We start from the raw sequence: 17,284 nt of genomic DNA, 5'->3' as shown, positions 1-17,284 counted from the left end.
TGAGCACTTCCAGGGATGGGGGATCACCACATTACAAAATTTCTTAATGTAAAATGCAAAGGCTTTATAAAACCATCAAATCTGAAGGATAAGTAAGAGAGACTTAATGAATAACCATGTTCTCTCAAGAGGTGTAAGATACAAGGTTAAGATAATGAAATCTCACAGCACAGAACAAAGGCTTGCTGTTCATTCTAGAGACCTGTGGTTACTGACTCCATTAATTAACCTTTGGCATCCCGAAGCCCTTCCTGGCACCCCAGCAGAGTGTCCAGATGAGCTTCCTGCCTGTCTGCTGGGATCAGGCTGCCCTGAGCACCCCTGAGCCCCACATTTTTAACCATCCTGGCCATTCACACAGGGTGACTGTTTATTCATGCAACAGTTGCCTACCTGACAGTGAGAGACTGCAATGTCACTGAAAGGGTGGCTCAGTAGAGTTCAGAGCCATTAGATACATGAATCTCTGGTGAGATTTTGAGTAGACAATTTCCAATTTGCCTGCAATTAAAACAGCACCAACCCAAAGTACATCATTATTAGGGCTGTGGTCTTTGGCATTAAGACATTTGCACAGATGAATAAAGCCTCCTTATCCATTCATTTCTGCTGTTAATGTGGCTATATCTCTTCAAAGGACATCATCTTGGGAACTCTGCTGCAGGAAGACACAGTCTGGACACTCAGCCTTGCCTCTGGGTTTTGCTCTCCTGTGTGTGAAATGGAGATGGCAGCAAAGGAAGCCAAGGGAAGAGATGGAGGCAGGAGCTGGCGTGCAGAAACCCATGCTCACTCTCAGCAGGCATCCTGGCTGTGGCCTCATCTGCCAGGACAACCCACTGCAGGAGGAAACAGGCTCTTTTGCAGACCTGTTTGTCTTTTTGGTGGATTTACCAGTACAAAAGACAGTTTAAATCTGCTCCAGTGGCCCAAAGAAGGCTCTATAAATCAACAGCTGGTAAAGGTAGAAGCATGTGGTGGGGAAGAAACTCAAAATGAAAACACTGCTTGGCAGTAGTGACAGGGCAGTGATAAAAAGGTGAATTGATCAATACTGTTATTTACTTTTTATAAATTGCTTTCAGTCTCTCTGCTGGGATTGTGGCTAACTCAGTGTTTACACTGTGATGGATGACAAGGCCAGGAACACATGTCCAGTTTGTGTTTTTAATAGAATGCATAATGACTTGTGCTGGTAAATTATTCCCCTCCAAGGAGCACCAGCACATACTTCACAGGCATCAACCTGTTAAAAATGCCCTTCATTATTGACCAGGCCAAAGCAACACTGCCAATGTGTAATTAAAGAAATTGTAATAATGCCATAAGAATGCATTTAAATAAGAAGCATTTTTAAATTGGAAATAGCAAAATCAGAAACCAAATAATCTCAGGATAGCTAAGGAATGAGAAGAGGAAAAAAGTGAATCAGAATTGATTACAAAGAGCAGCACTGAAAATCAAATCCTCAGTACCCAACTTTTTCCTCTATCATTCATTAAGTTTAGCAGCAGGTGCATAAATTATCAGTGCCTCCAGCAGGATATCTGCCTCATCACAGATCCTTTTCTTTTCACAATCTCCAGGTAGCAAAACCAGACCAGGACATCCCACCAGGATAAAAGCAGTGCAGTGAATCAGCTGTAGTGTGAGTGAGGGGGCAGGACAGGTGGCTGCTGAGCCTGCCCCGCCTGCAGACGCGCTCGCCTGGGCTGGTGGCAGGGCACAGGCTGATACAGAGCCAGCAAAACTGGATTTGCTCGGCTCAGAGATCCATCTTCTCACTAGGACAGTGATTACACTGCTTAAGCGACTTAATCGAAGTTATCTATCTACCCAAATTCCAGTTTTATCACCTGCAAGCAGATATACTGCCTCCTCCTTATCTGCAGTGCTTCACACCAAGGGCACAGGAATTGATTTGTTAAGATATATAAAGGTAATTTGATAAACAAGCTATATAAAACATTAATGCATATCTAAAATTAATGGCAATTTCAGTATCTCTTGAAACAGCAACACCAACACATCTCTACCCTACAGTGAATGTCACAACCAGCCCTTGGAGAGGGTATTTGAGACAGGAAAAAAATCCCAAATTCTCAATACAAAAGGTAATCTTTTGTGTAATCAACTATCATTTTGGAGAAGGGAATAACAAATCTATACCTTATTTTAAGAGCTGAGGTTTGAACATTTGAGAATACGTGACTATTAGCTTCTCGCTGCTGGAGACTTGAATTTATAAGAGATTTACAGAAAACCTTCAAAGGGGTAACTGCATCATTAGAACTGGCTGCAGCCAGCAAGATCAGAGTATTTGAGGCATGGGTTCTGCTAATGGAGAGGGGTTGTTCAGGCTAACAAGGGTCAAATCTTCACATTCCTGTGCCAAAACTCTCAGTTTAGCGGTATTTGCATCCTCACCATTCTGAGCCCCAGAGGCTGCTGCAAACAGGTAAGCTTCAGAGCTCTTGGAGCAGAAAGGAGCATGCTCTGCTCTCCAGAGTAGCTGCTCTACAAGCAAATGCCCTTCTCTCTGGGACAAAGGCTGAGGTACTGGAGCATGGAGAAAAAAAGAGTTTCGCTGGCATTGTATCCCTTCACCTCTGGACAAAGTGCATGGAGCAGCACACACATGGCAGCTTCAGTGTATGTCATTCAGCATATTGAGGAGACTGAAATGAGGCTTGAGGGCACAGAGATCCCTCAGGAGCTCAAAGCACTGTCAGTGAGAGGCTCACCCCTTGGATTTTGTACTCATCCTCTGAGGAATGGAAAGGGAAATAGTGCTAAATGCATGTATTTCCACCATAGATCTTGATTTGCTGTGCCCCTTTGCCACACTGTGTTGGAGCAGGGGGAAGAGAGCCATCCGTGCTGTCAGACCACAGCTGGAGACTCATCCAGCCCAAGCCTTCTCTTTCTGGAAAACCCTGAGATCTCTGAAAGATTAAATGTCCTCAGCAAACATCTGCCCCTCACCAGGAACAAGTACAGCCCCTCTCTGCATGTTCATCCCAGAACCAGCAGCATCTGCTCTCCTCATACACAAATCTCTTGGGTTTCCAGTCCTTCTATGAGCATTTCCAGCAGATTTATGGCTCCTACTACAGCCAGCTCCATTACATGAATTCTTCTAATTCATCCATCTAGAATCCTGCTCTCCCCCCACCCTTTACCTAGTCCATCTCCCAATTAGCTCTGAAAGCCACAGCACAGCAAGAATTTGATCACATTTATTCATGAAGTGCTCCTCTGATGAGGTCGTAACACCTCTGCCCATTTAAGAAGGCAGAGGCAAACCTTCCTAGGCAGAGGAATTAACTGCAGAGAAGCCAGCTGAAGCCAAGAGGTAAAACTCAGTGAAAGCCACTCATCTTACCTCTGCAGTGTAGTGAGACTATAAAGTTCATGAATAAACCAAATTCTGTGGCCATGACAGTGCAGTGGATCTTCTTCTGACCCCTTCAACCTCTCATCTACTCAAGCTGCTCCAGTTTTACAGAGTAGGAAAGAGGAATCCAATGCAAGAGGCCAGTAAACCAAGCCCTTTAAAACAGTAGTTATATACTTTTCCATATCAGAAGGAAAGCTGTAAAAGCTGTTTCTAGATCTACACAAACACTCAAGTCAGCAGAACTGAGAGGAAAGGAACTGAGCAAAACAGAGAAGGGTTATTTTTACCTCTTTTCTTTTGCTGCTTGCATCACACTCCTGCATGCACATCATGTCTCTGCAGGAAGTATTTAACATAAGGCTGCTTGCTTTGGTTTTAATGTTTGAAGCTGGTATATTTATCTGCCTGGTTAGAGGCAGAGTGTAAAAATTATGAACTTATTTGCTAAGGATCATGTGGACATAGGATTATATAGAGTAATATATGAAAACAAAATTAGGATTAAGCTTGAATTTCATCTTTGCCACTGCATTTTCAGGGTGCCTGTCTTTTTCTCCATTTTTAACTATAAATTTGGCTTTGACTCAGGAAACAACTGCAATATATTTCAGGTTTATGCATGTGCATTACTTAAACAATGTCCTACAAACATGTTCAGCAATCAAAAAGATCAAATCAATTATAGTGTTAAAAAGCTGCTTTGTAGTTGAATAATGGGCATCTATTTAAAACCCAGGGGTCTGTTCCTTTCTATTAGCAGTGATTTCAAAAAAGTGTGTGAAATCACTTCTTTTAACAGATTTGAAATGAAAACCTTTCCAACATAAAAACATGTTTGAAGTGTAAATGCATATCTGAAGCAGATCCTGTTCAAATAAGACTTCACAAATAAAAACTTCTGTTCTTGCCAGCATCTCCCAAGTTCATTTTACTCTCTAGCCCCAGACATAAACTAAACTTTGAAACTTGATAGGGCCTTGCTCAAGCCAGCTTTTGCTACCAGATCCATTATCCTGGGTTGCTCCCTGAGGCTGGAATGCCAAGGCAGTGGCAGGGCAGCAGGTTGGAACCCAGCACAGTCTGCACCATGCACTGCTCCCCACCAGTGAAATGCCATTACAGACAGCCTGCTGCTTTCAGAAAGCACTTTGATGTCTTCAGACATTAACTGCCACCAAGCCAAACGTTAAATACTGTGCTGTTATTTCTCAGGAATTGTGTCCTTGTGGCACAAATAGGGGAAGCTGAGAAGAGGGACAAGAAATATCACTAGGTGCAAAGGCATCATCCTGTCAATGTTCCAGTCACTCCTGAGAATCATCCCACTTGGACCAGAACACCTCCAATTAGCTCTCTAACTAATGCTGTAAATGTCAAGAGGTAATTACCATAGCTTCTCTTTTAATGAAACCCAGTTTCCAAGTGTCCCCTGCAACTCCACTCCCCAGACACAGCTGGGTCTGTGCTCCTGAGGGCTCAGACAAGAGATCCCATTACTGCAGTCTCACAAGCTGCTCTGCTTCAGATCAGACGTGGTGGCAGTCTCTGGGCATGGCAAACCTCAGATGATTCAACTGACTTTACCCAGAAGTGAGAGAGGGATGAGTGATCTGAGACCTGCATGTGTTTGCCATAAAAGAAAAATTCACTGACAAAAGGCATAGCAAGACCCCAGGTTAGCCAGAAAACTGGGATGGATCTGCCTAGATCATCCCCCTAAAGCACCCTCTCCAAAGAGGCCAGAAGATCTTCAAATTAAAAACTATGCTCAGAAGGGAAACAGAGATAATTAAGAGTGAGCAGAGAAGAGAGAAAATGAAAAAGGTTTATGGTCTCTTCTCTCAGTGCATACCAAGTCCTGGCACATGGCTCCCCTTCTGCATGGCTTGAGCTTGTAAAATGAAACAATTCCTGGGAAACTCTGGAATTTAAAGTGCTTCCACTGCCTCTAAAACCAACCAACCTCTTCATGCTTCTTCTCTTGGCAGTTTCCCCTCTCTACCCTTCAAGCTGTGGGGTCACCTGTTACTTTTTCTCCTCTCTCCACCTCTTTTTGCGAGGGTGCCACCAGACCCAGGCAATTCTTTTTAAAAAGAGCGTAATACAAGTGTCAGCAAGGAAATAAAAATAATATTACATATAACATAACATAATTCTGCACCACAGATCAAGTGACCAGTTGAGACACATCCTTTGTCCCAACCCTTCATGCAACTGCTTTTCTCTGCAGCTGCCAGCTCATGGAGGCAGGAGCCACACATCTGATTCATTCTGGGATAAATCACGAGCGCTGGAGTGCCACGGAAACCCCACATGATCTTATCTCTCTGATGAGCCCTCTAAAATGCCTGTGTGGAAAGGAGAGGCTCTTGCAACTGCTACTGCAAGCCTGAGCAATACTTACAGCTGATTGTAATTCCAAGCTCTACACCTCTTTTCTTGGGCAATTTAACATGGAAAGTACCGCTGCTGGGTATGACAGACTCTATAAAGCAAAAAAAAAAAAACAAACAAAAAAGAAAATAAGGAGAAAAAAGAGAGTTTTCAGTTGCATGGATGGTTTCTTTGGAACCAAGAAAACAAGCCCATAAAGCACTGCTTTATTGGTTCAAATAAGGTTATCTGAGACCCTGTGGACTTCAGGTTGAAATTTGGATTCTCATTAAAAATACATGCTCTGATCATCAAGTTAAGTGCTCATATCACACTGTATTTCAAAACTGAAGCAGCTCTGTCAATGTAAATAGAAAAAAAATCTTTTTTAATACAAAATTGCACTTTACTCCTAGCCTATAGCTTTGGCTCCCTCCTGGCTTCAAGGCCATAAATGAATATGAATAGTATTCCTATTAATGAGCAAATATTTAAAGTGTGTCCTCTTCATCTACTCCTTAGGCTTATCTCAGCCAAGCAATGAGCACAGAACATTTATGAAAGGATCAGAAGAACCCTCCACCTCAGTGCACATTAGAGAACAACAAGAAGTGGTGAAGGTCCTCCCAGGGTTTCTCACTCTTCCCTCTCAGCCTGGTGAATACTCTCCCTCCTGTGGGTCAGCAGAGGCCCTGGCAGAGCCCCACGGGCAGAGAGGAGCAGCAGCTCCTTTGGGAACGTACCTGCGACATCGAACTCGATCTCCAGCACCACTTTGTTGGTGAGCGCCGCGTCGCGCAGCAGCTGGTTGGCCTCCTCCATGGTGCCGTCCTCCGTTGCGATGCCGTTGATGGAAAGGACTCGGTCTCCTACTTGCAGCAGGCCACACCTGCAGTCCACAGTGGGAAAAGAGGGAAAAGGGAGACAAGGAAAAAGAGGGAAGGAGGAAGAAAACAACCCCACAACCAGCCATGAGTCACTTTTGCCAGGCGAATCTGTTACAAGACACACAAAGTACTGACATATTCTGCAGAGGTGCCCCAAAGAGAAAACAACTCATTTTGCTGTGCTCTTCACGGGTCCCTAGAAGGGCACAAGGAGGCAAGTCTTTGTTGGTTTCTAAAGTTCAAACATACTATGCTCCTAAATAACCATTTCTGGTCACATTTTTTGCAACAACCAAGGGGGGAAAAAAGTAACCCTCACCTTTCTAAAAATCAACACCATGGCTGAGAGATAAGAATGATAAACACAAGGGAATGGGACTTCCTTCCCAATCTAACCACAAACCACTGCACCTGCACCCTCTGGAACACAAACTAATGGCATTGAAAATTGCACAGATTCCTCTGCTTAGTTCATGGCAAATACTGAAGCTACAATCCAATAAACTCACCGAAATGTCTCAGCAAATTAGATAATCATTTATTCCTTCTAATTGCAATTCTGGAAGCCAAATGCACAGTGATATTTTTTAACTGCCTTGAAAGGCCAATATTATTCCAGTGTGATGGCCTGACAATATAACCACAACTGACCCTTTGGGGCTCTTGCTTTAGACCCACTTTTTCCAGGAACAGAGATCAGCAGGATTTTTACTTTGGAAGGAGAACATGACGGCAAGGCTATGTTGGAGATGTATTGCTACAGCACAATTTGTCTCTTGGGACCCCCCTGCATTTATAAGCAAGATGTTTTTCACATATTCCAACATTCAGTATCCACCCACACTCCTTTTTTTTTTACATATACTGCAACACAAGCAAGATGATCCTCCAAGTAATCTCCCACATTATCTCAGCTCCCACCTGGGCTGGCCCATGGCTCTACAAAAACAAGACTGCAGTGTTCCCTGCAACTATGGGAAATTGCTCATCTCCTTTCTCCTCTATCAGTTGTTCACTTTATCTACATCTTTTTAGCCTTTCCACTTATCACCTGGCCATCCACTAGATCAGAGCTTGGGAAACCACTCTTCAATCACCAACATAAGCTACAGAGTGGTCTCCAAAAGAGGTTAGGGTTATGGCAGCAAGTCTAAGGTTCCCCTCAAAATGTGGAGTTATTTTACCACAAAGATTCTCCAGAAGAAATTAGTTATCTTGTTTTAAGCCTTCTCCAGAGAATCTTTATTCCCGTCCTGTTTAATGATCAAACACATCTTTGTCTTCCCCTTTCTTTCACAGATATCGCTCAGAAGACAGCTTGTTTTTTACTAAACCTTCCAGTCATTCTTCATCACACACACCCAATTCAGTTGCAAGAAAACACAGCACCACAGCTTGCAGGCACACAAAGGCATCAAAGGCAGCAGACACTTGGCTGTGTTATTCATGTCCAAACAACAGGATGTGTATGAAAGGCCAAGGCATCAAGAAAAAGTAAACACATCTGAATTCAAGGAACATGAACAAGCACAACAGCTTGTGCCAGTGGCCCATCAAAAAGCTGAGATATGAACAAGTTTGGAGAGAGCCCAGGGAGGTTATTTTACTGGTTGGAAGGCATATTCACACTTCTGCCAGAGTTCATGCTCTCCATGGAAAAATGCTGGCTACTTTATGAGATGCAAATTCAGAGCTGTTTGTTCAAGGATTCTTGGATTAGGACAGACAACTCCATGATGTATAAATGAACCCAACCTTGTGAATAAATCACATCAAGTTTAATTACAGTCATTTACTGGATTGGTGGCTATGCAGCCACATAGAAATATCAGCTTATAAATATGAAGATGGCACCAAGCAGAACAGAGATGACTCCTCTGTCACCAAGAGGTCTCTTGCTGTCCTGGCAGTGCACCTTTTGCAAAGGAGGGATCAACAGCTGCATCACTCAGACATCACTGTCATCTAGAGTTCACACAGGGACACAATCCACTTTAGCATCACTCTTTCAGCCACAGGGGCTGGGAGCTCATAGGATACTTTTACACTGCATCAAGGTAAATGTTTGCCAGCTTTCCCACCAGAGCTGCTTTTCCCAAAACAGCCATTTCTCATGGTTTTTCACTCAAGGTGCATTTGCCTGAGGAGTCTTTTACAGCCAACAGCTCTGCCAGGTCAGAGGTATTTTATTTCTTTTATTATTAGCCTCAGTTAATCACAGTTGTTTAAGGCCTGGTCTTGTAGGTTTGTAAAAGTTTGTGGTGTGATGCCACAACTTTCTGGCTTCCTCTGCCAAGTACAAGGAGGTTGATATCTCTTCAGAATCATTCCAGAGACATCCAGCTGTGATGAGTCCTTGCATTGGGAGTGGAGCCTGGGGAGCTAAGGGTCTTGCAGAGCTCTCCTTTGCTCTGCCATGGGATTCTACAAGAATCTTCAGACAGTTTTTCTAAAGAGAAGGCATTTGTCACAGAAATGCTCAGTCTAACATCAGCACCTAAAAAGTGCTTTCAGACTGTGGGAGCATAAGTGTCTTAAAATCAGAAAGCAAGGAGTACAGGCATCTCCTGGAGTGAAAGACAGCACTATGGATGTGCTGGAGTCCATGATGGGAGTATCTCCCTGGGGTAGAACAGATTTGCATTTTGCCATGACTCATTCCTTGGGCTTGAAGACAGCAACAGAGCAGCGGAGGTGTCTTGTTTGATACAGAGTAGCACATATTCAAGCCTTGGGCGGGATTACACTGAAGAGCTCACTCAGCATCATCCACGTCTGTGTGGTCACTCAGCAGTGGGGGGAGCAGTTGTGACCATGGCTACACTGCTGGATGCAGAAACTCATCCCTTGTGCCCTCCCATGCCCCTGAGCCAGCCTGCACAGGTCAGACATGCACATCTGTGTATGTGTGTGCACATCTGTGCCTGCACATTGGTGGGTGGGTCTCAGCCCCTAATGGATCAAAGCTCTGCTGACAGCTTCAGCCAGCTGCTAAACCTCACTTTTGCAAACTATTCATACCCGAAAGGCAGAAACACAATGATCAAACAACTGTGTCTGAGCAGAGCTACAAAACATGTAGCTCAGCAGGAAGCATTGATTTTGGATACCAGGATGGAGAAGTCAGATACTCTCCCTCTGCTGCCAATGACAGCTGGAGGAGGAAGGACACAAAAGCTGGGTGCTTCAAGGCAGCCAAGAGGGGATGTCAGGCTTCTTCCCCTTCTACCCTCCCTGCTGATAACAGGGGCTGAATCACTGTCTCATTCAGAACCCAAAGGCTTAATCATGCACCCTGGAAACAAAACAACAGGTTGGGAGGGAAGTCTGTTAGAGGCTATTTGCAGTAAAATAAATCACAAGTCAGGCAGGTGTGAATTTTTTGCATCAAACCTCTTGGCACAAGCTAGCACAAAGCAGACAATAAATGTGAGGGAGCCCGACATCCCTGAAAAGAGGGTGATGTCATGCACCTCCCTGGTAGCACTCTCTCTTGCTGGGCACCCCAGAAGAGGCTCCTCCAGAACAATCCAGATGGACAAAGCCAGTGAGGATCATGTGCTGAACAACAGCACATTCAGATCCACAGATTTTGCAGAGTGTGTGAACATCCAGGTCAGATCCAGGATGCTAAACCTGACCCCTATATCCCCAGAGCTCACCTTTTTGGCAAAGAGCAAAAACTGCAGCACAAGAAAGAGCACAGCCCAGCCTCAGCTGGGAACCCAGCCTGGTATAGGGGATGAAAAGGGCTCTAATATCTTGGGCTGCAGCTACAGCAGAACCTCTGTAGAGGAGGGAATAATGTATCTTGAATGATGGAGCAAAGAGCTTTGTAAAACAGCAAGAAACAAAAAATGAAATAAAAACATAAAACTGCCTTTTTCACTTCACTGCAAACCCAGTGCACTTATCACTTCAAGATGGGGAGGAAAGACAGCATTTTCCTGCCAGCTAGGAAGAGCAGTATGATTTAGGAAAGAATGAAATGCACAGCAGAGATTTAATCCCCAAATCAAATCCAGGCTGCAAATGCAGAGAGGATTGCTCCCAGTCTCCAGGAAGCAGCAGCCAGAGGAGCGTGAACGCTGCCGGGCGGGCAGCACGGGGCGAGCGGCGGCTGTCACACATCAGAGCCAGCCAAGGCTGCCCTGCCACTCACTGCTTTTCCTCCAGGCTTGGCAAGAGGATAAAGCAAAGCCAGGCAGATTTCAGCACATCTCCCTCATCCCCTGGGACAGCAGGCTTTGTTGCTGCCTGATTTATAAAAGGAATTTGGTGCTTCGCAACATGAACCAAGTTCACCCACAATAGAAGATAAAAAACCCATAAAACCATCACCTTAATTTTTAAACCCTGTTTGGAAACAATCAAACAAACAAAAGGCATAGCAGGCTTTTAAATTCTCTTTTAACATGCATCAAGACAGCTCTCTCTCCTGTGCCAGCCCCTTGTCGCTCTCCTCCCACAGACACAAACACCAGGTACTCCTGTTCCACCTTGCCTCTGCATTGGCTGACCAGAGAAGCTACAACACAGAGACTTGCACATGAAATGCACAGCACTTCCTTTTCATTTTGCAAACTCTTTCCCTGCCATATGAGTCTACAATTCCCTCATGTGCTGCCTTTCTGGGCTGGCTTAGAGGCACCAAACCTTCAGCACATGCTGATGGGGCCAGAGATCTCTTCAAGAAAGGTTCTGCAGCAGGCACCAATACTGCCATATTGCTGCACCTTTGGCATCCTTAGGGAGGACAGACCACAGTGGTAATCAAAGGTGGGAAGAGAGATGAGCACAGGGACATTAAGTTCTAGCCTAAAGAAATCATCTCTCCTTTAAACCCCTCAAGAGATCAAGCCATGCTAGGACTTGACGTGTTTAGTAACAAAAGCCTTACCAGAAGACACCTAGACTGTAGTGCACAGACACTGAAGCAGATTCTAAATACAGCCAGCAGCACTCTAAATCCAGCATTGGGAGCAGCTGAACTCTAGGGCTGAGGCTCCACACTGGGGGAGTCACTGCTCCCAGTGTTCTCAGGGGGACAGAGAGCAGTTAATGCTGCTCCTCCCTTCTGCACTTTCCCTAGCATTACACAGCCAAAAGCAGGAGGGATTAACTACAGCACCTACCTGCTCTTCTACTAGAGCCCTGTCTCTGAGGCTCAAAGCCTTGTCTTTATGGCCAGTTTATACAGCTGGGCTCTGCTACAACGAAATCAGTCAGAAAACATTTCACAGGGGCCACTTGTTTAGACCTTTCCCCTTTTTGCACCTATACAAAAGGTTTATCTTTCAAAGAGGAATTAAAAAAAAAAAAAAGAAAGGAAGGGAATGGGAATGGCACTCTCACACAGACACACACTCCCTTCCTCCTCCTCCCAGACCAGCCGCAGCCTGGTGCCAAGACGTTCACCTGGGGTGCGAGGGAGGCCGCGGTCAGCCGACGAGTGCAGAAATGGCAGTGACAGTAAACCATGCCCAGTGAAGAATGGGAGATATTACAAGGATGATAGTAAATATCTAAATGAGCCTCTGAGGAGAGAAAACAAACCAAACCATGAAATGTTCAGTAGCAGCACCATCAGCATCCAAGGGCAAGGTCTCTAACCTCTCTGCCGGGCTGTCAGGCTCAATAAAACGGACGAGAGGTGGGGAAGACAGAGTTTCCGTAGCAAAGATGCCTCCCTGGAGCTGAAGTCCGAAGCCATTCAGAGGGTCTCCCCTGAGGATCACCTCTGTCGTCTCCGTGTGGACTATCTGCCCGCCAGGACCCACCGTGCTGGAGGCCAGCGACACTGAGAGGACGAGAGAGGCAGAAGGTCAGGGCAGCCATGGTGAACATAACAGCCTGGGCCCAGACCTTGGTCTGGCCATGGTGGGGACAGTGACCAAGGGCGAGGGAGGCACTGACAGTGCTGAGATGAGCGGCTCTACCCCGGCTAACCATTGACAACAAGGATGGCAAGGCAAATGTGCATGTCCCCTCCAACCCAGCCTGGCCCAGGACTGCTCTTACATGAGCTCTTGTGCTCCTTCTTCTTCTGCCTCCTCCTCAGCATGGTGGTGCGGGGGCTCATGGGGTGGGAGCTGCGAGGTAGCGTGTTGGAGTTCTGGCACGGGAATCCCTGCGCGTTCATGGTGGGAGACGAGAAGTTGGCGGCCACCAGAGCTGGGGACACACAGAGCGTGTTAGGGATGTGCACAGGGGGCTGCAGCAGTGGTTCTCTCACTAACAGGGTCACCAAACACCTCAAGGGTTTGGAGCAGCTCCTCCTGTCCAGCTCAAGGGTGCAAGACTCAAGGAATGTTTGCTTCCAACAGTTTGGACACAGTGCAAGGTGTCCTCTTCCTTTTCTTACTGCCACAAGACAAGATGAGGCAGTAAGATAAGGAAGAGGGGCAGCACAGAGGCCACTCCTGACAAGAAGTGCATCTAGAGATTTTAAAGTTTCCATAATCCTGCTGTTAACAAGCAGTATGGCACTAAGGCTGAGCTGAATGAGCTGTATCTCATTCCTATACAACATCAGAGACATCCTTCCCCATCCCATAGAAACTAACTTTTGCTGTATGAAACCATGGGAATGTGGGGTTACAGGATGGGTGCATGGGTCTGCGCAGCACACTGCTCTTGTCCCAGTTACCAGATCTGTGTGTGCTGGGCTCCAGATACTGATTTTGCACCTCAGCACTGGGCTCTGGAAGCAGAACTAGATGACTGAGGAGGAAACAAGTGACAAACCACACTATGGATCTGAACATTAAGGAAATGGAGGGTCACAACAAGAACGAACACGGGCAGGATGAGGGCAATGCCATGCACTGAGGTTACATTTGCAGTAATCCTGTCCAGATGTCTGGGTCCAAGTGGGTGTCTTGCAGTGTCCAGGGTGGTGGGTGTGACAGTAGTTGACACAGGGGTCCCAACAGTGATGGTGGTCACTCTTCTGGACCTTGACTGATGGCATCCAGGGGAGCAGAAATTGCCACAGGCAGGAAGGAGAAATGAGAGAAAGAAAAGGTAAGAACCATAAGCCAGGAGATTGTAGAAAAGAGCTTTATACTGACTCTGAATAAGCCAGGACCCAACCACACCGTGTCAAGCATCAGCAGCAAAAATGCAACCCCATGTAACCTCATGACACTTGATGCAAAGTGGCAGAAATCCACCCCTTTCCCACAATAAACTCTGCATCCAGTGCCACCAGCCTGACTCAGCCGTGCTGGCAGTGCACACATGTCATTACCATTTGCAGTCTGTTGTGTGATGTGCAGAAGCTCCATCCAGCCAGGAGGTTCCTGCAGAGGCCATCAGCACTCTCTGACAGCACCAGGGAAGCCTCCTTGTGCTGTTTCCCACCTTGCTCCAGAGCTGCCCTCCCTGTGACAAGGCTCAATGCCTTCCCCACGTGCTGTGAGCACTTTGCTTGGCTTCAGCATTAACTTTAGCATAAACATTGAGTAGTTTAGCAGCTACACTTGCACAGGGATGCACACATGGATGAAAGACAGGAGAAGCAGAGAGCCACCTCCAGCTCACCACAACAAAAGGGGGTTTGTCCACCACTGCTTAAATTAAGGAGGCCACCAGCAGAGAAAATATGCCAATGCTGTGGCAAACAGCAAATGAAAGCACAGCACCAACATGGCAGAGTCTGTTCAAGGACAGAGCACTGCTTTAACTTCCACCCTAACCCCAGCACATGCTGGCAGAATCTGTTGCAGTGTGACGTCCATCATTTGAAAATCCCTGTCCAGGAACTGCAGCTTTGCAACACCAAGCCACAAAGCCACAAGTCTCTTCTGAAGTGCCTCAAACAGTGCCCAGGCACAGGTCCCTTGTCTGTTTTCACTGATGCTCCTTTCTCCCCAGGGCAGCATAGGGTCAGTTTGGTTTTCCTTGTCCAGGACCAGGTGGTCTGTTCCAAATCTCTGTACCATGCTACCTGAATCTGTTTTCCTCCAAGAGGAATTTCTGGCTAACAAGTAAGATTTCAAACTTTTTTTTCAGCCAAACATGGAGAGCATCCCACAGCAGAGCATCACCACACCCACACATTATCCCAGGGTTCTTCATATCACAGCCACCTGCACTGACACGCCACCACCTTCCCATGAAGGATGACATCTCCTCCTGCCTCTGGGGCCTCTGACCAGGCAGAAATGCCACCAGCACTGGCACCACCAGAACCTTCTTAGGCTGCAAACCTGGGAGAGGGACTTATTTAGTTTACTGAGCCCACCCAGAGTTCTCCTCTAAAGGTCATCTGTTAGTGCCTTGAGCAGCAGAAATCCATTTTCTGTGTGTGCATCACAGGCATTAAATCATTTAGGTCAGATTTTCCAGACAATATAGTGATTATATTTAGTCTTTGCTAAACATTTAGTGAGTTTAGCACTTAGTCTATCAAGCTTTTAAAAATACACTTCCAGCTCTGGGGTTTCTGTTTTGTGTATTTTCAAAAGTAAATTTTGAGTCAGGCAGCTTTTAAAAACAACAATCAAAATAGCTATAGCTAGACAAAACAAAAAGTTCTTAATAAAATTATACACTTTGAACATAGGGGACAGAGCTTATGGGCATATATACAAAATAATTTAATCCACTTATAATAACTAAAACTCTCCCATTTGTCTATTAATTCTTAGCTTACATTGACAACAGAAAAAATGTGCCTTTGAAAGAGCTGTCAGCAAATTCAGGGAGAGGAGGCATTTTGGACAATTCTGTAAATAAACCCCTACAACAGCCTTCCCCAATCTTTCACACATCATCCCTGCCTGAGGAAACCCATCCATCCCAGCACTGCTCCTGGGCACCATCTGCCTCCATTGATCCTGTGAGCAGGGCATAATCCTCCCACAAACTCTCCAAGTGCCCCCAGAACCACAGAGAAAGCCAACTCAGTTTGACAAATCCCATGCTTCAGCATTAGGCCATATTTTTGCATGGCAGCTGATCCAGCATCAGATCCCTCTCCATCTCCTCCAACCAGATGCTGATTGCATTAGAAACTACTTTAAAAAATAGAATGATGAACACCATGCATTCACAGGCTGAATGGACTCAGTAATGCAAGTGCTGAACAGGGATGGATCTGCAAATATCCTCTCCTCAGCTTCTTTCCCTGGGCACCACTCTCTTGCCAACCACAAGAGTTTTTTTGCAGAGTCCATGTTTCCTCACTCTCCTTGCTTGCTAAACTCAGAAAGAGCAGCCTGTGGAGTTGGCACAGCATCCTTCTCTATGATCCCTCACATGTTAAAGAGTTTAATCCAAAGTGGAAACAATTGTTACATCCCTGAGTTTGCATACTCATGTGTTGCAATTGTTGTCCTAAGTTTGTGTTCTGTATTTCTGCCACAGCAAACTGATCTGTGTATGAGGTTTGGGGAAACAGGCTCTGATCACACCAAGCTGTCCTTCCACAGAGCCTCCTTCTCCTGAGCAGCTGCTCAATGCACATATTCTCGAGAAAATTAGGAGCAGAGCACTAATGGAAGGAGGAGAATAATTCATTTTAACAGCTGTTGAAAAAGGATTATAGTTTTCCATTTTTTCTTGGGCACAAAGGTCAAGTCACCCATTCACTTTGCTAAACTGCTTCAATTCTGCACAATTTAGACTGGACATTTAAGGAATTTCTTTCCAGACATGGAGATGGTTTTAAGTTTCACTTTATCAGTTTAAGGAAGGCCATAAGATATTTTCTTCCTTTCCCCAAACGTCCCTAGAAGAGAGTGGAAACAGCAGATGTGCCCAGGGCTACTGTGCATCAATGTTATTAAAATGCATGTCCCTGAGAGACAAGTGATTGAAAATGGTGGGAAAAGGGACTGGTACTGAACAGTCACACCCAAAACACTTGAATTAGAAGACTGCCAGTACAGAGGGTAACAAAACTGCAGGCAAGAGCTGCAACAAATACACTAATACTGAGGCCATGGTCACAAGGAAATTTATAGGAGAGCCTGAGACAGCTTCTCATGTGGAGAGAGGAACTAGCAGGGCAACAGGAATGCTCACCAGGGTGAATTCCTAATGACATTTTACAGGCATTTTGGGCTTGATCTTACTGCAGCCAGAATTTACTTCCTTGGCAGTTCTTTTGTATGGGTGGTGGAAACCAGCAGCTACAGATGGGCTCACTCTGCCCATACCCAGCTGCCTCTCAAGCAGGCTGGTCTGAAAGATGAACATTTGCATTCCAGCTTTGGCAGTTCATCAGGACTCTGTCCAGCTACTGAACACATCCTTTACAAAGCCTCACCTTTCAATTCCTTACAAAGGAATTAGAAAATAAAAACTGAGCTTGGAAATATATCTGCCAGCAGCAAGGTTGTTTTCCTCCCTCTTGATCAAAGTCTCTTATCTGAGGCACTAAGGAAGTGGCTTGCACAGTACTCAGCACTGCAAAACCCTGGGATTCCCATCTCCAATTTCCCTATTCAAGCACAGATGTTCAGATGTTGCCTCTTTTCCTATTCACATCCTTGAAGAACATCATCTAATCACATACATTTCATCAAAACATCCATTTTTTTCCCTCTACAGATGTCTCTCTTTGGAATCTGTTGCCAGCATTAAAAAGCAAGAACCCCTTGTAGGGACCTAAAGT

General features: G+C 45.5%; 2 protein-coding genes across 11 annotated transcripts in view; one reads left to right on the top strand and one right to left on the bottom strand.

Moving 5' to 3' along the window:
- CCDC174 (coiled-coil domain containing 174) overlaps nt 1-17,284 on the top strand; it is a 336,009-nt gene that overhangs the window by 86,205 nt on the left and 232,520 nt on the right. The window lies entirely within an intron of this gene.
- The window catches only part of GRIP2 (glutamate receptor interacting protein 2), a 258,051-nt gene that overhangs the window by 26,442 nt on the left and 214,325 nt on the right, over nt 1-17,284 (bottom strand). For all 10 annotated transcript variants that reach the window (XR_003380682.2, XM_074550576.1, XM_014268082.3 and 7 more), the window contains exons 10-14: nt 13,498-13,623; nt 12,682-12,834; nt 12,274-12,460; nt 6,517-6,662; nt 5,805-5,885 (exon numbers count right to left, since the gene is read on the bottom strand). Coding sequence is in view for 9 of the 10 variants with exons in the window: in XM_074550576.1 (XP_074406677.1) it covers nt 5,805-5,885; nt 6,517-6,662; nt 12,274-12,460; nt 12,682-12,834; nt 13,498-13,623 (693 nt within the window). In the remaining variant the exon portion in view is untranslated. The remainder of the gene's footprint in view (nt 1-5,804; nt 5,886-6,516; nt 6,663-12,273; nt 12,461-12,681; nt 12,835-13,497; nt 13,624-17,284) is intronic.

Source organism: Zonotrichia albicollis, chromosome 12, assembly GCF_047830755.1.
Source record: "Zonotrichia albicollis isolate bZonAlb1 chromosome 12, bZonAlb1.hap1, whole genome shotgun sequence".
Classification (NCBI taxonomy): Eukaryota; Metazoa; Chordata; class Aves; order Passeriformes; family Passerellidae; genus Zonotrichia; species Zonotrichia albicollis.
Note: the sequence above shows the minus strand (reverse complement) of the source record. Positions and strands in the feature narration are given on the sequence as shown.